General features: G+C 36.4%; 1 protein-coding gene across 2 annotated transcripts in view; it reads left to right on the top strand.

Moving 5' to 3' along the window:
• The window catches only part of PHIP (pleckstrin homology domain interacting protein), a 121,611-nt gene that overhangs the window by 4,316 nt on the left and 94,298 nt on the right, over positions 1-22,997 (top strand). For both annotated transcript variants that reach the window (XM_060205423.1, XM_060205422.1), the window contains exons 5-7: positions 8,589-8,739; positions 8,822-8,920; positions 22,371-22,531. In XM_060205423.1, coding sequence (XP_060061406.1) covers positions 8,589-8,739; positions 8,822-8,920; positions 22,371-22,531 — 411 coding nt within the window. The remainder of the gene's footprint in view (positions 1-8,588; positions 8,740-8,821; positions 8,921-22,370; positions 22,532-22,997) is intronic.

The following is a 22,997-nucleotide window of genomic DNA, read 5'->3' as shown; positions in this document are numbered from 1 at the left end:
AAATGAAATGATAAAAGTGACTGGAATTAACCAAGTACTGTAGAAGAGTTGTGGTTTTGTTAATCAGGACAGTCATACTAGCAGTTATCCCAGTTAGTTTTCTGTTTCATTGAAATTTAAGGAAGTCTTGTTTTGAAAAATAAGTTTGCATACCTTTGTGGACAATACATTGAGCTACAGTATAAAAAAAGTGAACTTTTGAAATCCACAAGGTCATATTAGTATAATTACTTTGTACATTCAGGATGAAATAATTAAGACATCAAAAGCAGAGCAAATATCAAAAATCTATCATTTTTAAAGCATTGTGGGTAGACTTCTAGAAAAGTTTTGCTGATTTGCATTATTATTCTGACTATGACTCTTTTTGTGGAACAGTTGACATTGAGAATCATTTCAGTGGTTGAAATATGCAGACTTGAAGGGAAGATAGTTGAAAGGTTTTTCTTTTGGTAGTGGTTAGCAAGTATTTGTGGTGTGAAAGGAGCTTAACTTGCATGCAGCAGCTCCTTGTAATAGTGATTTGTGTGCTTTAGAACCACAGCAGCAGTTTGTCTTTTGGGAAATTCTCTAAAAGTATTTTAACTTGTTTTATCAATATAGCTTCCTGATTTGTATTTTTTTTTTTTTGTCAGTTTAGTAAAGACTTTTAAAAATTACCTTGAGTGAGTTTGTTTTGAGAGCACTGCTCAGCTTTGGTTTGGGGTGGGGGTGGGGTGGGGGTTTTGAATCTTTGACTTTGGAGTCTCTGGCATGAGTCTCTTTGCATAATCTTCATGCTACTTCCCTGTCCTTAAGTGAGTGTTAAGATAAATCAATTCAATGAATGTCAACTTTTTTAATCCATTCAGAATTTCTTTAGAAAATAGACCAATTTTTGTTCCATTTACTTAGAAAGTCCTTTACTGCAGCCTTTCTTAGTTGCCCCAAATTTTATGATGACATACCACATTACTACAGGAATGAAGCAAATAGAATTATATCTTGTACAATTTATTGTGTACAAGTAATACCAAACAAGTTCATTTCATTCTTGCTTATAGTTTGTAAGTCACATTTGAAAAACATCTGTAATACAAGTGAAGTGGCCTTTAGTCAGTAGCAGTTCTAAGCATATCCATTTAGAATAATGTGTTTAATGTACTTCTAATTGACTTCAGGAAGATGAATCATTAAAATATATTAGATTAAAACATGGGAAAATGAATGACAATTTTAAAAGATGTTTAAGTTGTTTTATAATTAGATCTAAAAGTCATAAAGACTATTATGTAATGTGAATTGAGGAATGCATTTAAAAATGAGATCCAATGTGAGGTTCTGATTAATCTGTGAAAATCAAATTACTTTTGAAGTAACAAGATATTCTGCATATGGAATATATAGAAAAATATAGGGTGTATGGGCAAGTAAATTTAAGGTCATATTAAATAAATTATGATCTGAACAGTGAAATACAGAAGTGTGAGGATTTTTTGCCGTCACAGAGAAGGCAGAGACTACACATTTAGTTATTTTTGCCTTACATCCATACATACAAGCAGCTTTATTTGAGTTCAGGGCTCAAAAATAAGAAAAAGGAAGGCAGGATAACAAGTTTTCGATACTAAGAAAATTTAGGTTGCAACCTGGTCATGGATTGAAATTTGTAGTGTAAGACTTAGTTTATTTGTGGCAACATGAATGATCCCTTGCTACAAAAGAAACAAATGAAGAAACCATGTCTTTTGAACTCCAGAGCCCTCTGGTCATGGCAACGTGACCTATCTGGTCTCTTAGCAATAGAGAACTAGCATATGTCCTGTCTTGACAGGGGTTAATAGCATAGACACAAGCAATATTTCACCTTAACTTATGTCCTGCAATTAAGGATTGAGATTTTGGGCTGTAGAAATAAACTAAATTCTAGGCAACTTAAAATTTGCATTTTCTGAAACAATTTTAGTGTCACTATGAAGTGTTTTGAAACAGAAGTGTTAATAAAAAAAATGAAACTGACCGTTCTCTTAAGATTATTTTATGAAGACTTTTGAAAAATACAACACTTCAGAATTTTTTTTTACCTTTAAATTAAACTTTAAGAAGAATGATAGGCTTGAGTTTTATATCATGCCACACATATTTAAAGGGGGGGTTTAAAAATATTTATTCCCTTTTGTTGCCCTTTTTTTTATTGTTGTAGTTGTTATTGATGTCGTTGTTGGATAGGACAGAGAGAAATGGAGAGAGGAGGGGAAGATGGGGAGAGAAAGATAGACACCTGCAGACCTGCTTCACTGCCTTTGAAGTGAACCCCCTGCAGGTGGGAAGCCAGAGGCTGGAACCAAGATCCTTAAGCTAGTCCTTGCACTTTGCACCACCTGTGCTTAACCCACTGCACTACTGCCCAACTCCTAAAGAGGATTTTTTAGTACAGATATTTTGCTTAGCAGAGATGGCTAAATTTAGAAACAACCTTCAAATGTATTTTAGTTAAATTTTGTGAATTTTTTTCTTTCCCAGAGCACTTTTTTGTAGTTCATGGAAACCTTAATTCTAAATAGCCTTCTCTTTTTTTTTGGGAGGGGGGATGTAGTTAGATTTTGATGAATAAAAGCAATATGTTTTTAAAATGATTGTTGATATTAAGTTATTGTTACCTTAATGAAATATTATTACCTCTCTTAATTCTCACATGTCTGATTAAATTGTATGTGTAAGATAGTCTTTCAGGTGTATTTATCCACAATTAAAAGCAAAAAAAAAAAAGGCCCTAGATTAATTTGATGCTTATTTAAGAGACTGTATTAATTTTTAGCATATTTCTAACTATACAGAACTCGCAGGCATATGAGAGTTCATCTAGAATAGCTATATAGGTTAGAGATTTAACTTGAAAAGTAAATATATTGGTGCTATTAAATTTGTGATAAGACCTGTGATAAAGGAAAGAATACCCTTTTGAGAAGGGAAACATTCATATCATAATAATCCCAGTAGATTTGGAATATGAAGATCTGGATTTGATGACTGCTTCTCCTTGTTTATAAATGTGTAATTGGAGAAGCTGTATACTGTTTGACTCCAGTTTTTCCTTTTTGTTTTTACCGATGAAGTGGGAAGAATACTTGATCTTATTTGCATGTAAGGAGTAATACATTTTGAGAATACTTGGCAGAAACCAAATGCTCCATATCTTTTTCTATGTGGAGAAACTAGCCTAGTAAAAAATATGTTCAGAAATGTAAACTTGTTTCAGATATGGCAGGAATAGTTTACTTGGGCTTTGTAATAAATGGTAAGCTTGGTAGTTTTAAGGATTTTAGGGGTAGAGATTGAATAGTAGATCTTCTGAGTGATTAGTAATTAGGGCTTTTAAAAAATCATGTCATTCATTCTATGCTAGAATGGTCATAAAAGTGGAACTCTTTCATGACACTGTTTTATAATTCAGAACATTTATAGAGCAACCAGCCCTTATATCTAAACATTGTGTGAAAATAGTTGAGAAGATCAGAAAAGCTCACTTTGAAAACCAGTCAGCTCCTGACAACCCAGATGAAGGGAAGAGACCAGTCACGTCACATCAGATCATACTGGTGTCATACTTTAGGTGGATCTTATTTTATAGGAATTTCTTAACTATGTGCCAGAGCAAGTACTGGTATTTCTAGGTCTCAAAGGTAAATCAAGTAGTTTATTGATCTGACCGCTTCCTTTAATAGGTTCTTCCTCTTTTTCCTTTTTTTTATATCTAGAAATGTTTGCTTTTAACATGAAAAAGTCAACATGTGTTATGTAATGTGGAATATAAATAACAGCCTACTCTTGTCGGGGTCTGTAACTGCCTCCTATGGTAAATGTTCCAGTTTTACTGATGATACTGCCATGAATACATCTTTCCCAAGCAAGTTTAAACCTAGCCTGTTTGTAACCTATTCTTCCCTTTTTTTACTGCCACAGAACAAACCAGTGCCGCCTCACACATATGTAACACTGCTGAGTAACCTCGTCAGTCTGATTTCCTTCCTTCCTTCCTTCCTTCCTTCCTTCCTCCCTCCCTCCCTCCCTTCCTTTCTTCCTTCTTTCTTTCCCTCTTTTTCTTTTTAAAATATTTATTTATTTATGAGAAAGGAAGAGAAAGAACCAGACAGACATCACTCTGGTACCGGGGATTGAACTCGGGGCCTCATGCTTGAGAGTCCAATGCTTTATCTACTGCGCCACCTCCTGGACTACATCGGTCCAATTTTCAATTTTTTTTTAGATGGAGGAGAGTGGAAGAGAGAGCAGAGACAACCAGGGCACCTTCCACTATCCACGGAGCTTTTCTGGTGCTAATCCGTTGTGCTTCCATAGAGACCCAGGAGGTAGCACAATGGATTTGTGCTGAACACTCAAATTTTAAACAGGAGGTCCTAAATTTAGTCCCTGGCATTGCATGTACCAGAGTGGTGCTCTGGTTCTATCTTCTTCTCCTTCTCATAAATAATAATAATAATAATAATAATAATAATAATAATAATAATAATAATAATACATTAAAAAGAGAGAAAGAAGGAAAATTAGAAGGAAGGCAGGCACTTTCATGTCATGAAAAGTGCCATGGTTTGAATCCAAGGCCTCATATTTCTGTACGGCAGGGGATGCAGTTGACCTGCTGAAGTACCTCAGGGCTTTCCATTGACCTGTCCCTAAATTTTTAGTAGAAAAGTAATTAATGACACATCCAACAGAATGTAGTGACTTCCAGGCTCTCCTCTTTTCACTGATACCACTTACTTTTTAATAATAATGTTCATCAGTAATAGTAAAATTTCTAGACTAAGGGATGGTTGTTTGTGCAAGGTAGTATGCTAGAGTTGGTTTCACAAGGATACAAATATATTGGTCCACTCAAAGAACTGTTTCTTTTTTTCTTCTAATTGATAGTTTCAGATGACCCCAGTATGAGGAGTCAGAAGACTCTTCCCTGAGCTCTGCTATAACTATCCATTTCGTAGAACTATCCATAGTAAGACACAGAACTAAAGGATCTACCAATATCTCAAGTAGAACTTAAAGAGTTTTAAATAAATCATTCAAGGAACACATGCAAAATTATTAAATGAGGAAGCTCCTTTAAATTGGGGTGTCAGAGTCTAGTTCTAAACTCTCAAGTATTTGGACAATCCTTTTGTCAATGGTTCTTAAATTTCTATTAATAACCTAGGTTTGCTCATCAAATTCAGTTAAAGAACACCATTCTCTGCAATCCCAAAGACTTCAGAGTTGAGACAACTTCATCAGATGCAAACTGAACTCAAGTCTATCCCAACCCCAAAAAATGTTTTCTGCTTTAGTCAATATTCTAAAACCCAGAGACACTGTTTTTTATGTTCCGCATTCCTCCTTCCAAGTCCATCCCAATAACCAAGCAATCAATAAGTCCAGTTGATTTTCCTTGCCTATCTTTTAACACATTAAAAAAAAAATTATTCCCTTTTGTTGCCCTTGTTTTATTATTGTTGTAGTTATTGTTATTGGATAGGACAGAGAGAAATGGAGAGAGGAGGGGAAGACAGAGAGAGGGAGAGAAAAACACCATCAGACCTGCTTCACCGCCTGTGAAGCGACGCTCCTGCAGATGGGGGAGCCGGGGCTCGAACCGGGTTCCTTATACCACCCGAATCCCAAAGGTGGTCTTATTCAGTAAAAATTGATTCATCATATTTTCTTTTTTAATTTTTATTTCCCTTTTGTTGCCCTTGTTGTTTTTTCATTGTTATTATTGTTATTGATGTCATTGTTGGATAGACAGAACTGGAGAGAGGAGGGGAAGACGGAAGGGGAGAGAAAGACACCTGCAGACCTGCTTCACCGCCAGTGAAGCGACGCCCCCTGCAGGTGGGGAGCCGGGGGACTCAAACCTGGCTCCTTATCCAGGTCCTTGGGTTCTGTGCCATGTGTGCTAACCCGCTGCGCTACTACCTGACTCCCTCATCGTATTTTCTTACGTGATGCAGTTGTGCAGTAAGGATTTCAGGTTGACTTGACTAACAAATGCTTTTACAAAAATAAACAGGATCCTCACAGAACTAAATCAGTAGTGAACTTGTTAAAATGAAAATTTAAAAAGAAATGATGATTTTTCTTTAAAAGTCACATTAGAATGTTTATACAAATTTAGAACTGAGAGGAATACTATTCTAGTTTTCTTTTTAATTTTTTTAAATTTTATTTTATTACTTTCTCATGCTTGAGGCTCCAAAGTCCCAGGTTCAATCCCCTGCAACACCATAAGCAGAGCTGAACAGTGCTCTAGTAAAAACAAACAAACAAACAAAAAAACCTTTAGCAGGGGTAGACAGCATATTGGTTATGCAAAGAGACTCATGCCTGAGGCTCCAAAGTCCGAGGTTCAGTTCCCTGCACCACCATCAATCAGAGCGGAGTCAGAGCTCTGATAAAAACAAACAAACAAAAAAACCCAACCAAACAAACAAAAAACAACTATTATAGTTGAGGCCACATCATGGCCCAGTTGAGCACACAAGTTACTATACACAGGACCCAGGTCCAAGCCCCCAGTCCCCACTTGTAATGGGAAACTTCATGAGTGGTGGAGCAATGCTGCAGGTGTCTCCCTTTCTCTTTCCCTCTATCTGCTCTCCAACATTTTCTTTCTGTCCTATCAAATAAATAAACTATTGTAGTTCCTTGTTTATATCTACATAATATTTAAAATTAAGACAGTATTTTGTTCATTTAGTAAATGTTGCTATAAGTAATTTTTTCTGTTTTTTTGTTTGTTTTGTTTTGTTTTCTTGCCGCCGGGCTTATATCTTGGGATCAATTCCCAAGCATGACTTCACTGCTCCTGGTGGCCCCTATTTGTTTTCATTCTTTTAGCCAGAGAGGAAGAGGGAGAGGAAAAGAAAAAGAGGAAAGACATAATACCACTGTTTTAACACCTGTGAAGTTCCCTGCAGGTACTCTCAGGGTGGCCCAGGCCTCCCTCATGCATGGTAATTTGTACTATGTGAGATACCTACTGGCCTTCTTAGTAATAGATATTTTTTCTAAATATTTTTAAACAACATTTTCCAAAACAAAACAATGAGAGGAGTGGTGCTATTTTTACATTTTTGTAGCTCTTTAAATCTGGCTTAGTAAGACGGGTTCTAGGTTTGCTTTTGCTATTTAGTCTTGTGCTCTCATATCTTACACGGCATCAGGAGAACTCCATTGTGTACTCAAAAGAAAATAGGAGTGCACAAATAAGTAAAGTCTTAGTATTATTAATTATATTACCTGTGTGACATCTCCAGTTATACCTAGAAAATGCTTTGAGAGCAGCAGAAGTATTTAGTACTATAGTAAGACTCTTTCTTACTCTTATCTAGAGTGATAAAATGCTTTATTTAATGTCAGCTTTACATTATCATGCAATCACTATACTGATTTTAGAATGGATAATACAAATATTAACTTCATATTTGGGCTTCAAATATTAGCAGAAATTAAGCAGCATTTTAGGAATGTTGCACAAGTTCTCAAGCTTTGTAGAAAGTAGATTTATTTTATAATCAAAATTTGTTTACATGAAATTCAGAAGAGAACAAATCTTGGATAGTAGGTTACAGATCCAATGCCTGGTATCACTGTATGCCAGAGCTAAACAGTGCTCTTGTCTCTCTACAGTCTCTCTTTCTCATAATAAGTAAGGTTCAAGCCCAGTTCCCACCATGTTAGGGAAGGCTTTCTTGCTATCATGTCTTTCCCTTCTCTCTCTTTGTCTCTTTCTATCTAAAAAAGTCATCCCAGAGCAGTTAAGACCTAGTAACAAAACAAAACAAAAGCAACTTTTTGAAAAAAATATCTATTCCCTTGTTTTATTGTTGTACTATTGTTGTTATTGATGTCGCATTGTTGGATAGGACAGAGAGAAATGGAGAGAGGAGGGAAAGACAGAGGGGAGAGAAAGATAGACACCTGCAGACCTGCTTCACCACTAGTGAAGTGACTCCCCTGCAGGTGGGGAGCCTGGGGCTCGAACTAGGATCCTTACGCCAGTCCTTGAGCTTTGCGCCACCTGAGCTTAACTCGCTGTGCTACCTACTGCCAGATACCCCAAAACAACTTTTTATGCAAATGGTTGGAATTTAACCTTTTTCTATATTTTTGCTAAATAAATTATAACATTCAAGATTGATGTTATGTTTTTTTATTTTGTAATCTGTTAAAATATTAAATGGAAGCATACTATTTTAGGTTATAGCACTATTTATATTTCCCATTGTTCAGTATTACATTGGCCAATACTTGTTAGTTTTTGTCTTGTTACATTTAGTAAAAGGCTAAAGGTTTATGCAATCTGAAGAGAAACCAGAATATGTCTTGTTATATTTAGTTTACATTAATTTTTTAGCATCTTTTCTCATTGGAAATCGTGGTTGGAGCAAGTCTTAGCTAAGTGATTTCACAGGATTACGGTCTATGCTCCCTCCTTCCACCCTTACTGCAGAAGTGTTGACTAATTGGGGAAAAAAATGTTTTTTTAAAAGTATACTGTATTTACTATAATCGTATCACTTTAGGAAATAATTTACATGTCTTTCACACAATAGGTCAAGTATTACAGACATTTAGCACCTGATCACTTGCTGCAAATCTGTCATCGACTAGGACCCCTTCTTGAGCAAGAAATTCCACAGAGTGTTCCTGGAGTACAAACTTTATTAGGAGCTGGGAGACAGTCATTGCTACGCACAAATAAGAGTAAGAATAATTTCTAATAGAACTTGTTGATATTTTTTCTTAGTACCTTATCTGTGTTTCCTTAACCATGTGTATTTAATAGGTTGCAAGCATGTTGTGTGGAAAGGATCTGCTCTGGCCGCATTGCATTGTGGAAGGCCCCCTGAGTCACCAATTAACTATGGCAGTCCTCCTAGCATTGGTGAGTTATTTGAATTCATTATTAAGTTGATATCTTCTTGGTAAAGAACTTGTGAAAGTAAAAGTTTACATGATTTTTTTAGGTTTGCATTCAATGAAGAAAAAATATATATGCATATTTAGTTAGTAATCTTAGTGGAGAAGTCATAATACGGATTTTATATATTGCACTTAATAGAGAATAATAAGCACTGTTGGCTGAGAACATCACTAAAGTGTGTGTGTGTGTGTGTATTTTTTTTTTTTAAATAATTTTTAAAACACTTATTAGGAGGAGGAGAGAGAACCAGATCATCACTCTGGCATATGCAATGCAGAGGTTGGACTCAGCTCAGGACCTGATATTTGGGGGTCCGATGCTTAATCTACTATGCCACCTCCCTGGCTGCCACGTCAGTATTACTAGATTGATATTAGTGGGGCAAACGCTAGAAGAAGAAGTGGGTATTGTATCATAATACAGATGAGTTGTAATGCTGGAAAATAAAGTGGTGTATTTTTTTTTTTAATTTAATTATATAGGACAGAGAGAAATTGAGAGGGGAGGGAAGGAAAGAGACATCTGCAGTACTTGCTTTACTCCCCTGCAGGTGGGGAGCCAGGGATCCATGCCAAGTCCCTGCACATGCCAGCACGTGTGTTTGACCCAGTGTGCCACCACCCAGTCCCCTACGCTTTCTTTAAATGTCTGTCTTCAGATTTTCATTTTTCTTATTTTTTAAAATTTATTTATTTATTATTGGGTAGAGACAGAGAGAAATTGAGAGGGAATGGGAGATAGAGAGGGAGAGAGACAGTGAAGACACCTGCAGACCTCATGAAGCTTCCCCCTTGCAGGTGGGGGCCAGGGGCTTAAACCTGGGTCCTTGCGCACTGTAGTGTGAGCGCTTAACTAGGTGTGCCACCGCCTGGCTGATGCAAATGTTGACGTGCCTCCTAAAATTATCCCTTTCAGTGCCACTGCTACCAGGTCTTGTCTCACCTGTCTTACTGTAGTATCCTCCAAACTAGCCTTGCTTCCAGTGTCTTTTCTCTCTCTCCATTCCAAGTCATAATTAACACTTACAGTGTTCAGTTTTTGCCTTTGCTGTGTTGCTTTTCTGCTTAGGTAGCGTGAAGTGGTGGTTTTCGCTATCACAGTAGTATTGTACTTCTACCACTAAATCTAAACTTTCAACTTTCAGAGACCTTCATATTTTAATCATAGTCTGCTTTCCCACCTCTATTCTTCTAACTATCCAGGGATATTAATTTTCTTTTAGCTAGTGGAATCCTACTTTTTCTTTTTTGGGTGCTTATTATACTCATTGTTCTTACAGTTTTGTATAACTTTTCTGTAGTGTTTTTATAGTTTACCTTTTTCTCTTTGGCTTTTGACCTTTTTGAATGTTTATTTTCTGTATGTTAAAACAGCCTAAATAATTTTACAATACTTCTAATCTTTGTGTTTGATCTGGGGCATTTTGTTTTTATGTATAGTTATTTGATACCTTGGGTATCAATCTGTCATTCATTGATTGCCATTATTGGAAGGTAATCACTTTTTCTTTAGTCAGTTTTGCATATATTTTTTCCTGTTGGTTTTCTGTAGCATGTAATATGCCTTGGTTGAGATTTATCAGGCTTGAGATATATTAGACTTTTTGAATCCAGTTACTTTTCTTGGCATTGAAAAACAATTAATTGATCAAGAGATAGTGAAATAGCTCTTTTGGCTAGTGTTCTGCTTTGCCATTTGCATGACCTAGGGTTCATATGTGACAGACATCCATTGCTTTGAAGGAAGTTTTGGTACTGTGCTATCTTTTAACCCTCTCTTTCTATTAATAAAAATACAAAAAAATAAGAAGTAAAAGAGAAAGAAAGAAAGAAAGAAAGAAAGAGAAAACAATTAAAGGAGTGAGATGGGATGCAGAGATAGCATAATGGTTATGCAAAAGACTTTTGTGCCTGATGCTTCAAGGCCCCAAATTCAATCCCCAGAGTCATCATAAGCCAGAGGTGAACAGTGCTACTGTATACAAAAACAAACAAAAAGCAGGTAATAGAAAATAACTTGAGGGACCAGGCAGTGGCACACCTGTTTATGCCCACACACTGCAGTGCACAAGGACCTGGGTTCAATCCCCCAGTCCTCTAATTCCCTTAATTTTTTGGTCCCCGTGTCCCCCTGCCCTCCTAGCATTTGTCTTCTTGGGCAACATCGTAAAAGTATACTTTGAGAATCATATGTGCCACAAACTTAAATTTCACCTCAGGGGAAATTCATGTTTGTTCTGAAGTTTCCTTATACTAGTGAGAAATTATTCTACTAGTGAGAAATTATTCTGTTATTTCTATTAAATTCTATTACTGGGTATAGTATTACTGACTATCTTAAAAGATGAGTGAGTACTAAGGGAAGCCTAAAAGTAAAATGCCTGGAATGGTATCTATATTGTAGTAAAGAATTTAGTAAATATTAGCCATTATTTTCCCAATCCATCACACATCATGATAAAGCTCCCTAGCTTTTTTTTTCTGCCCAGATATGTTTCTGTTTTAACATTTACCTACATTATTAATTGTAGCAGATAGTATTTCTCTCTCAGACTGAAATGCTTCTAGTGAGACTCTCCCCCCACCCCGAATTCACCACCCCCAAGCCCTAGCAATATTTCTCATCCTTTATAGCTATATTTTCAAAGCACTTTGAAGCTTGACTTTAGCTTCACTTAGGAAATTATGTAGTGTGTTTGTGTTCCTCCAGCCTGTGTCTGTTTTACATCAGAAACATTTGGTTTCTTATAACATCATTTTAAAACAAATTTTATTTATTTGAGACAAAAATTGAGAGAGGAGGGAGAGATAGGAAGAGAGACAGAGAGACACATGCAACCCTGCTCCACCATTCGTGAAGCTTCCCCCCTGCAGGTGCTTGAACCCAGGGCCTTGTGCACTGTAATATGAGTGCTTAACTAGGTACGCCACCACCCAGCCAGCATCATTTTGTATTTATAATTTATGCCTTATCAGATACCTGTGTTGCACAATACAAATTCTGAAATCTCCAAACACCACATGCAGAAAGCTTTTTGGACTTGGAATGTACTTGGAACATCTATTAAGTGACCTGTGCAGCCTGGCAGGTAGTGCAGTGGATAAAACTGTGAGCTTTCAAACATGAAGTCTCTAGAGGCCTGGCATTGCATGTGCCAGTTAATATTTTCTCTCTCTCTCTCTCTCTCTCTCTTTCCCTCTCTCTCTCCTTTTATTTCATTATTATTTATTTATTGCAGTAGGACTATTGCTGGGTTTCAGTGTTGACACAATGATTATTCCCAGTGCCCCTCTCTTTTTTCTTTTCTTTGATAGGGATTGAGAGAGACATAAAAAGAAGAAACAGTCCGCAATACTGGTCCACCACTTAATGAAACTTACCCCTGCAGGTGGAGGCTAGGGGGCTTTAAGCCTGGTGTCATGTATACATGACTCGATTCCTTACCACCTGATCTCATTTTTTTTTAAACAAGAGATTAGCCTCTGACTATCTGGTGTAGCATTATTTTGTTGAGAACACTAGTTATTGTCAGAAGGGGCAAATCAGTTTGCAATTTGTGTCTTGGCGATCTTGCTTTCTTTGTGTGTGGTATTTGTTTACATGTTTATCACTATTTTTGTAGTTTACTCAAGGTTAGCTTTATAGATAGACAAATTTTTATTTTGTGATTTTTGCATTATTATCTTATGTTTAGAAAACATTTTACTAGTATGGATTGAGAAAACTAAAATGAAACTTTGGTTACTTATTTAGAATTGGCTCTCATATTTTAATTTATGGATTGTTTAGTTATTAGTTATGACCTGTAACAGCATTTTTACTTTATTTAAAGAAATTCTGGGAGCTAGTCAGATGTGTGTTTCTTTTGTTTTTTTTTGCCTCTAGGCTTATTGCTGGGGCTCAGTGCCCGGCACTATGACGGCTCGTGGAGGCTGTTTTTCCCCCATTTTATTGGCTAGGACAGATAGAAATTGAGAGAGGAGGGGAAGAGAGAAAGATACTTGCAGACCTACTTCACCACTTGTGAAGCAACCCTCCTGCAACTGGGGAGCTAGAAGCCCAAACCAGGATCCTGTGCTTTGTACTATGTACGTTTAACCTGATGCACCATTGCCTGGCCCCCACCAAGTGTTGTTTTTTTTTAAATATTTATTTTATTTATTTATTCCCTTTTGTTGCCCTTGTTGTTTTATTGTTGTAGTTATTATTGTTGTTGTCGTTGTTGGATAGGACAGAGAGAAATGGAGAGAGGAGGGGAAGACAGAGAGGAGGAGAGAAAGATAGACACCTGCAGACCTGCTTCACCACCTGTGAAGCGACTCCCCTGCAGGTGGGGAGCCGGGGTTCGAACAGGGATCCTTATGCTGGTCCTTGTGCTTTGTGCCACCTGCGCTTAACCCGCTGTGCTATAGCCCGATTCCCCCAAGTGTTTGTTTTATAGAGAATCATGGAATAGAATTAGTCAAAATGTAGGAGAATGCACTTAATAAAAATTAGTTAAAATAATCTTGATAATTATCCGATTGTTCCTCTTTCTGAGCCAGAAAACACATGGTATACTGAGTTTTCTCATCTAATTCTTTTACTGTCACAAAAATTGATTCTCTTAGATTTAGAAACTATAGGGCACTCTGGATTCAGATTTTTAAGGGAGAAAGGCTTTTCTGCACTGGTGTGAGCTTTGTATAGCAAGCACATTATATGTTCTTAACAATTAAAGCAATAGCAAGGACAAGCTAACCCCAGTATTTTTGATAAATCACTTTTAATTCTCTTCCCAACTCTTCTTATTTCATCTTTTTACTTACAAAGTATTGGGTTGTCAGAAGTCATGATGCATTTTTGTATTCATTTATAGGAGGAAAAAAGCCCACTAAGACATTTTTGAAGAGGGTGAGAGCTTCAGTCCTCTTGTTTGCTGATTTTCTTACTTATTTAATGTTCTCAAAATGCTGTTACTATGATGCAGAAGTTCTTTCCTAGCAGCTACCTTTTTTTTTTCTCTCCATCATGAAGGGTTCACAGTATAGATTTTCCATGCAATTAGTTCAGGTAATACAGGTTTTTAAAATTGGAAATTTGTGTATTTTGAGAAAAGCTGTAGTAACTTTGTATGTTGACCTTTCTTTAAAACCATTTGCATTAAAAACTTGGGTCCAGTTACAAGGAGTAAGCATGTCACTTTGTTTAGAAGTAGATGAAAGTGCATTTGCATTTCTGACTGTTATTTTGAAAACTTTTTCAGTGAACCTCAATAAGATTCACTAAAAAAAAAAAGGTTCACCTAATTGAGGTTGCACCTCAATTAGGTGCAGTAATCAAGAAGATATTCTGAAATAGATACATAATAAAGAAAAACTTGATAAAATTAACATTATGGTATTTGAATTTTGGCACTGGCATATAGACATGTCCTCCGTGGTTTCCATCAGCTATTTATATGTATGTATATCTTTCTACATGTATATCTATGATAATTAAGTCACAGTTTAATGAAAAATAACAGTAAGCTGTTGACCAGATTATTTGGGAAAGTATTTTCTCATAAACCTCACAATAAATAGTAAAACTAGCTATGTTATAAAGTTAGATATATTTAAACCACAAAAAAAAACCAAAAAACACCAGCCTTGGAGGTGGCATGAGGTTCTAAATTCCATCTCTGACACTTGCATTAGAACGATGCTCTGGTTCTCTCTTCCTTTGTCCATCTCTTTTATTAAAAAAAAAAAAAAGGGAGTCAGGTGGTAGCGCAGCGGATTAAATGCAGGTGGCACAAAGCACAAGGACCAGTGTAAGGATCCTGGTTCAAGGAACCCCCACTCCCCACCTGCAGGGGAGTCGCTTCACAAAAGGTGAAGCAGGTCTGCCGGTGTCTATATCTTTCTCTCCCCCTCTCTGTCTTCCCCTCCTCTCTCCATTTCTCTCTGTCCTATCCAACAATGATAACATCAATAACAACAACTATAACGATAAAACAACAGCAATAAAAGGGAATAAATAAATAAATATTTTAAAAAATTAAGAGATGTAAATAGATATTTAATATACTATTGATTAACAAGAAAATTCTTCAGTTTAAAGGAAAGAAAGAAGTCAAAAAAGAAAGCAAATATATTGCTAGCATTGACTATAAAATTTGTGAAATAACTTCAAGAAACATATAGTATGGAAAATATATCTAGAAATAACCAGAGAATTGAAGTTGAAAGTAACTTGTACAATGTCTCCACCAAGTCAAGTTTGAGTGAAAATATGTTGACTTTACAAGCCTAGTTATTTAAGGAAGTAAATTGTTTAAATACAATGTATAAAGAAAATCTACAACAATAAGTGATTACTTTTGATAATGAAATAATGGATTTTCCTAGTTTTCTACATTTAGTCCACCTTAGAATTATTAAAGAAATAATTTAGCTTATTTATAACTTAGCTAGGAGGAAGTGCCATGTGGGAGAATTCGATTAATGATACTTAGGTTAATTGTAAATAAAACCCCATTGGCTAGGTCACGCACTTAGTTATATCTAGTTTTCAGAATGCATGAGTATTGGGGGCCAGGTCTTGGCGGCAACTCAGCCAGTTAAGTACACATACAGCAAGCTCAAGGACCTGAGTTCCAGCCCCCGCTTCCTACCTACAGTAATTACTTCTGTTGATTTACGTACTTAAGTTTTGTTTCAAAAACTGGCTTGATTGATGTGTGCTATAAACTTCAGACTTTAAAGGGACTAGTCTTTTAGATGAATAACTATGATTGCTGGAAATTTTATTTCACCTACTGTGAAATAAAAAAAAAATGAGTAAATATGTTTACTTCTCCCATTCCCTTCAGATTATCAGGGCAGCTAAAATGAACTATTCCCAAATTTATTATTATTAATGTGTGTTTTATTTTTATTTGGGAGGTGTTTAATGCTTTACAGTACATTTAATGACACATGGGTACAGTTTCTCATCTCGCCGTGGCAGGTTGTCTGTAGAACCCTCTCACCCACATTTATGTCCTTTTCTTCCATCATGCACCTCAATGTCCTCCCTACTCCTTCCTTTTATCGCCTTTTCCAGAATCTTTTGCTCTGGTGTAATACAGAACACCCAGTCCAACTTTCACATAGTGTTTTCTCATTCTGTCCTTGTTTCTTTTTTCTATCTCTACCTCTGTTATTGCCACCAGGCTTATTGCCAGGACTCAGTGCCTGCACTCATGAATCCACTGCTCCCAGTGGCCACTTTCCCTCTCTCCTTCCTTTATTTGATAGGACAGAGAGAAGCTGAGAGAGGAAGGGGAGAGACAGAGAGATACCTGTAGTACTTGGTTCATTGCTTGTGAAGCTTACCCCCTGCAGGTGGGAATGGGGGCTTGAACCCTGGTCCTTGCACATTTTAATGTGTGTGCTTAACCAGATATCTTTTGGCGTATTCTGACCTGGTTTCTATAAGTTCTACTAGTAAGTGAGATCATCTGGTATTCATCTCGTCTTTTTTTTGGCTTATCTCACTTAACATGGTTCCTTCAAGTTCTATCCTAGATTAGGCAAAGGAGCTAACTTTTCAACATTTGAGTAGTAGTCCATTAATGTGTTTATTCCTTAAATAGATTCAAGAAGTAAATATTGATCATTTGAGTATCAACCAACATTGTTATATTTCAGTAGGTGGGGCAGCCAGAAAATAAACAATGGGCATAATAGTCAAATAGATGTCTAGTATCAGGTGCTAAGCAATAGAAAAAAGAAGAGATGTAGAACTATATAAATGGGGATCAAGAGTTACAGGTGGTAGTATATAGTAAATGGACCGAAATCTTCAATGGGCTAATCATGCTAAGTTCCATTTGAGAGGGCAGCAAACTCTGAGGAAAAAAAAAAATTGAAGAAGATCTTGGAATTATCCTCATGTTGGGACAGTATCCTGTTCAGTGAAAGGCCCTGAACTATGAACTTGTTTGGTGTTTTTGGAAGAGCAGATGGAATTAGACTGGTGGGAAGAGATTTAGCAAAAGTCACAGAGGTAATAGGGAACAAGATACTTAGGAATTAGGAGATTTATTTGTAAGTAATTCGATAATCTGAATGAAATGGAGATCATTGCAGATTTGAATAGAGGAGTAATGATGTTACAGGGTAACTCTTGGGTTTTGAAATTCACTAAGCTTTCTAGAGAATGTAACATTTTGACAGACACCAAAAGGTATGAAAAAATTTGCCAAGTAAAAAAGAGATTATTTTGGCAGTCATTATAGAAGAACATTTGCCATGCCCGTACTTAAATTGTGCTTTTATGTATTTTCCTTAGAGGAAAACATCGTTTATTCCTGAAAGAGAGGAAAGAGAATTAGAGCATTACTCATAATTAAGGGTTCAACACTTAATCCACTGTGCCAATTCCTGGGCTATGAAAATAAATGGACATTTAAACTAAAGTCGTAGGTGCTATTTGATGACTAAAATTATAATAATGTCATATAAAATTTGCTCCTTTGTGACTTCTGATAATCGGTTTAACCACTTGAAAAACTGATGTTCCAATTTACTAAAACTTAGTAAGAGTTAGAGTACCTATAATACAAGAAACATTTCCTTTATGTTCAGAAATCCAATTGCCCTAAGTCAGATTGAACATCTTCTGTACCTTACTAAAATTCATCTTTGAAAAGTTTTACATTCAGTTATGGGAAGTGTAAGTAAGATGGTATTTCCCTTCTTAAATTATTTAAGATATGGTAGGAGATATATGTAAGTCACAAAGAAAATCTAAGGTCGGGAGTCGGGCTGTAGCGCAGCGGGTTAAGCACAGGTGGCGCAAAGCACAAGGACGGGCATAAGGATCCCGGTTTGAACCCCGGCTCCCCACCTGCAGGGGAGTCGCTTCACAAGTGGTGAAGCAGGTCTGCAGGTGTCTATCTTTCTCCTCCCCTCTGTCTTCCCCTCCTCTCTCCATTTCTCTCTGTCCTATCCAACAACGACAACAACAATAATAACTACAACAATAAAAAACAACAAGGGCAACAAAAGGGAATAAATAAATAAAATAAATATTTTTTAAAAAAAGAAAATCTAAGGTCATTGAATGAGTATCTTACAACATCCTCCTCTTGGTTAAAATTAGAGCCTTGTTGATCTGATCATCCTTCTGCTAATTCAGTTTCCTCAGTTGATCTTCAACTAATAGAACATACAGATATTTTCTTAACTCCCTCTATAATTTGAACTACCAGCTTACTATCTGAGAACACTGCTTTCTTTTATTTCTCTGTTGCATACATTAGTAAGTTGATTGAGAGTAAGGAAGGGCTTGCTCCCAGATGTTCTCATAGTATAGATAGATATTAAGTACTTAATTTGTAAACATTTCAGAGAGCAGTGTAGAAGCTAGCTTTAACTTAATTTGTAAACATTTCAGAGAGCAGTGTAGAAGGTAGCTTTAACTATATATTTCACTTAACATGAGGTATCTGGAAAGTCTTACTTGAAAAAGTGATAGTAATCTTTTTTATATTTATTTATTTATGTATTTATTGCCCTTTTGTTGCCCTTGTTGTTTTATTGTTGTAGCTATTGTTGTTACTTATGTCATTGTTGTTGGATAGGACAGAGAGAAATGGAGAGAGGAGGGGAAGAGAGAAGTGGAGAGAAAGATAGATACCTGCAGACCTGCTTCACTGCTTGTGATGTCACTCCACTGCAGGTGGGGATCCAGGGGCTTGAACTGGGATCCTTACTCCAGTTCTTGGCTTTGTGCCACCTGCATTTAACCACCAGACTCCCTTTTAAATTCTTTTATATTTATCTATTTATTCCCTTTTTGTTATCCTTGTTTTATTGTAGTTATTACTGTTGTTATTGATGGACAATAATTTTTTTAAGGATATTATTTCTTTTTTAAAATTGACTCCCTAAAAGAAAATAACATTTTATTCTATTTTAGGTAAATGTCTAGTAAACTATCTTTGCACTTTAAGGAGCTATTATTAGGTTATTGGAAATCTCAGGACTTGTTTTTCTATGCAGACTTATTCTTTGCCTAGAATAATTTATCAGCTATGGTGTTTTGGCTTTATAAAATATTACTTATTTTATTTTAGTGAGGGAGAAAGACACAGAGAGAAGACCAGAGTATTGCTCAATTCTGTTTTATGGTGTAGCTAGGGATTTAATCTGGGATCTCTGGAGCCTCAGGCATGAAAGTCTTTTGCATGATCATTTTGCCTCTCAGTTCAACTATAATTTGTAAATAGTCTCTATACAAGTTCATCTTCAGAAATCCTGATGTACAAGTACCCACTCATCATTCATAGTGATATTGTACATCTCCCCTATAAACTTTTATTCCAGGAGAAGGATAAATATTAAGTAGCTTAATAAATTGACATTTTGAGAGTTATAGTTTATATATTTTGAGAATGTAGTACATTTTGAATGAGGGAATTAAACTATGTCTTGTAATCAGTGAATGAGTTTGAGACCTCATTGAATAGTGATGTTTAGATATGGTGGTTTGTGTTCTCACTGGATAGGACAGTTGATAACTGGTTTGCATGATTTTTCACTCCTAACATTAATTTGCAACCAGACCATTTGTGTGTTTAAGGAAACGTCTGTCAAGGCATATTAGGAATTTAGTGAACACTGGTAATGCATAACTATTGTACATCTAAATATGCTAGTCCACAACTGTTTATCTTAATCTTCCCAGATCTTGAACTAGATTGTAGCATAGAATTTACAAACTAGCAGTAAGAGCAACAGTCTACGGAAACAAAATGACTTAATGTAGTAAAAGAACAATTATTAATACTCCGTGCCATAATGCTTTAGAGCCTGCAGAACACTTTTTACATACCTCCTCACAAGTCCCCCAATTGTTAAAACTGACTTTTAAGTGTATAATGAGCCAAATAACAATTTATGTGAATAAATTAAAGAATGAAGAGATTCCTATGAAATACACCTGAGATATTTGTATCTTATTAAGTTGGGGGCATAATATCTATATTCTTCATATAAGTTAAATGGTATTAGTTACTTACACACACACACACACACACCTCCCTATTTCTCACACTAAATTCCAGTAAGAGTTTTGTACTTACCATTCAACAATCATAACAATCTCTGTTAAGGAGGAAAATCCCTTTACTCTCTAGGTACATAATGGACATACAGATTAGTCAGCATATTTATCAAGCAACTCTTTGTCCATAACTACCAGTATCGAAAATAAGTGCAGTAGTAGCTTACTTAGGAGGAAACATTTGTGCTAGAGTCACTACACTGGACTTTGGAGCAGAAGATGAATCTCAGTCATATCTTGAAAAATGGTTTAAAAAAAAGGATAGAGCTAGTGAGCAAATGTTCTTTATAGAGAAGGAATGTAGGTGTTTCACAGGATTTTTAGCTTCTTTTTTCTTTTCCTTTTTTTTTGCATAATGCAGTGAATTATTTCTGAGTCTTCAATTAGCATGTCAGGCCTAGAGTATTCAATAATTGCTGGTTGAATAAATTGAAAAGCACTAGATCCAGGACTGAGGAGATAACTCGGCCTTTTAAAGGCCAGAACTTGCATCCTGAGCCCAGAGGTAAAGAGCTTAATTCCCAGCACTGCCTTATACCAGATTTTAGCAGTGTTTTGATCTAATTTACAAGACTACAAAACTACGGAGAGTAGTTCCACAGTGCACCCACCATCAATGTTCTGTATCCCTCCCTCAGCAGTAACCCCCATAGGTCGCACAGTGTCTTAGAGACAGTTTGGTTACTTCTTTTTTCCCCCTAGAAGTGCAAATTTCAAACTATTTTATTACAAAGACATAGAATTGAATTTATCCAAAGGTGCTATTAGGTGCAAAGACATGAGGACTGTACTACTACTACTTTTTTTTTTTTATCTTTATTTAGTTATTGGATAGAGACAGCCAGAAATTGAGAGGGAAGGGGGAGACAGAGAGGGAGAGAGGCACCTGCAGCACTGCTTTACCACTCACAAAGCTTTCCCTCTGCAGGTAGGGACTGGGGATTCAAACCTGGGTCCTTGTACATTGCAACATGTGCGCTCAACCAGGTGCACCACCACCCAGCCCCTACTTTGTCGTTTTTTAAGTTCAGGTAATTTCATTATTTATATTCCACATTTTTGCCACCAGAGTTATTGCTGGGGACCAGTGATTCCACCTTTTTCCAGTGGCTCTATTATAATATATATATTTTTTAAGAGTGTGAAACACAGAGGGAAGGGAAAGGAAAGGGAGACCTGTAGCACTGCTGCACCACTCAAAAGTTTCCTGTCTACTGTTGGGACCCAGAAGCTGGAATCTTGGTCCTTACACATGATAAGGTCTGTTAGCTGCACCACAACCTGACCCTTGGAAGGCTAGTTTTGTAGCTCACTTGCTTCTCTCTCTCTCTCTCCTCTCATCTCTCTATTGATTTACAATATTCTATCAGGTATGTAGTTGTACGTCACATCCAGCACTGAAGTTCTGTACCCCAACTCCAACCCCACCCCCTAATAATAACCACAGTAGAGACAAGTTGGCTACTTGAAGTTCAAATGCTTCATTTCTACATATTTCTCATAGGAGCAAAAACCATCCAGCACTTGCCTTTCATCTCCTTACTCCGCTAAGCCTAGTCACTTCGGGTTATCCATTTTGTCCTGAAGGGCACAGTATTTTGGAAACCAGGGTTTTTAATCCGTACTTTCTGACTGCAGACAAGGTCATTTAGCTAAGTTTCCTTGCTTATAAAATGAAGGTAACTATGCGTAGCTTATCTTATTCTTTTATTCTGTAAATTTCAAGCGAAATGTATGTGTTTACATCGATCATTTTGAAGATTTTTAGTTAGGGACCATATATGTTAGAGAGAGCATCTTTACTATTTTTACTTTTGCTTCCACAGTTGCTGGTACTTGGAACTTGGGATTTGCATGATTACACAACTCCATGTGGGCTCTTTTTCCTCCCTCAGATGGAGGGAGAGATGCAGGGAGAGCCCTGCACCACAGCACTTTGTAACTGCTCATGAAGTTTCATCTCTTTGTGATCATGATCGCCATGTGATCATGTGGGCCTTAACCCTGCTTCTTCACTCTTGGTTAAGTGTGCTCTCCACCAGAGTTAGCTCTTAGCTGAACAGCTATTTATTTATTTATTTATTTATTTATTTATTTATTTATTTATTTATACAAGAGTCCTGCTCATCTCTTGTTGTATTTTGGTGTCTGGGTTCAACCCTGGGGCCTCAGAGCCTCAAACATGAAAGGCTTTTGTATCACCACTATGCTGTATCGCCTAGGCACAGCTTTGTTTGTACCCAACGTATGAGAAACAGGAAAATGTGAATTCTTAGAACATATTCGATGAAATGAATTTTTATGTTATATGTATTTTCTCCCTTTTTCTTGGTAGCGGATACCTTGTTTTCAAGGAAGCTGAATGGGAAATACAGGCTTGAACGACTTGTTCCAACAGCAGTTTATCAGCACATGAAAATGCATAAACGTATTCTTGGGCATTTGTCATCTGTGTACTGTGTAACTTTCGACCGAACTGGCAGACGAATATTTACTGTAAGTAATTTTAATTCTTAATTCATGTATGAAAGTAAAATAGTACGTGTAGTTAATCTTGAAGTAGAATATTTAGTCACTTAAAAAAAAACCAGGAATTTAGGTAAAACAATTTACTGTCGTAGAACTTTATTTAAGTCTGGAAAGTTCCTGAAAAACATGTAGCATAATCTCAGTTAATTGTAGTTCTGTATCATGAATAAGTATAATTCACAGTATTATATCAGATATGCAGTTTGACTCTATAAAATGTCCTGTGTTCTCAATTAAGGGCAATTCCAAAATGCATTCATCCAATTATACTAAAGAATTATGTGTATCTTCTTGTTATATGTAGGCAGCATATATGTTGGTAGTCTATAGGAGAATTTTTCTTTTCTTTTCTTTTTTATTATTTTATTTATTGGATAGAGACAGCCAGAAATCGACAGGGAAGGGGGAGATAGAGAGGGAAAGAGACAGAGAG

This window comes from Erinaceus europaeus, chromosome 13, assembly GCF_950295315.1.
Source record: "Erinaceus europaeus chromosome 13, mEriEur2.1, whole genome shotgun sequence".
Classification (NCBI taxonomy): Eukaryota; Metazoa; Chordata; class Mammalia; order Eulipotyphla; family Erinaceidae; genus Erinaceus; species Erinaceus europaeus.
This window is presented reverse-complemented; position numbering and strand designations above follow the sequence as displayed.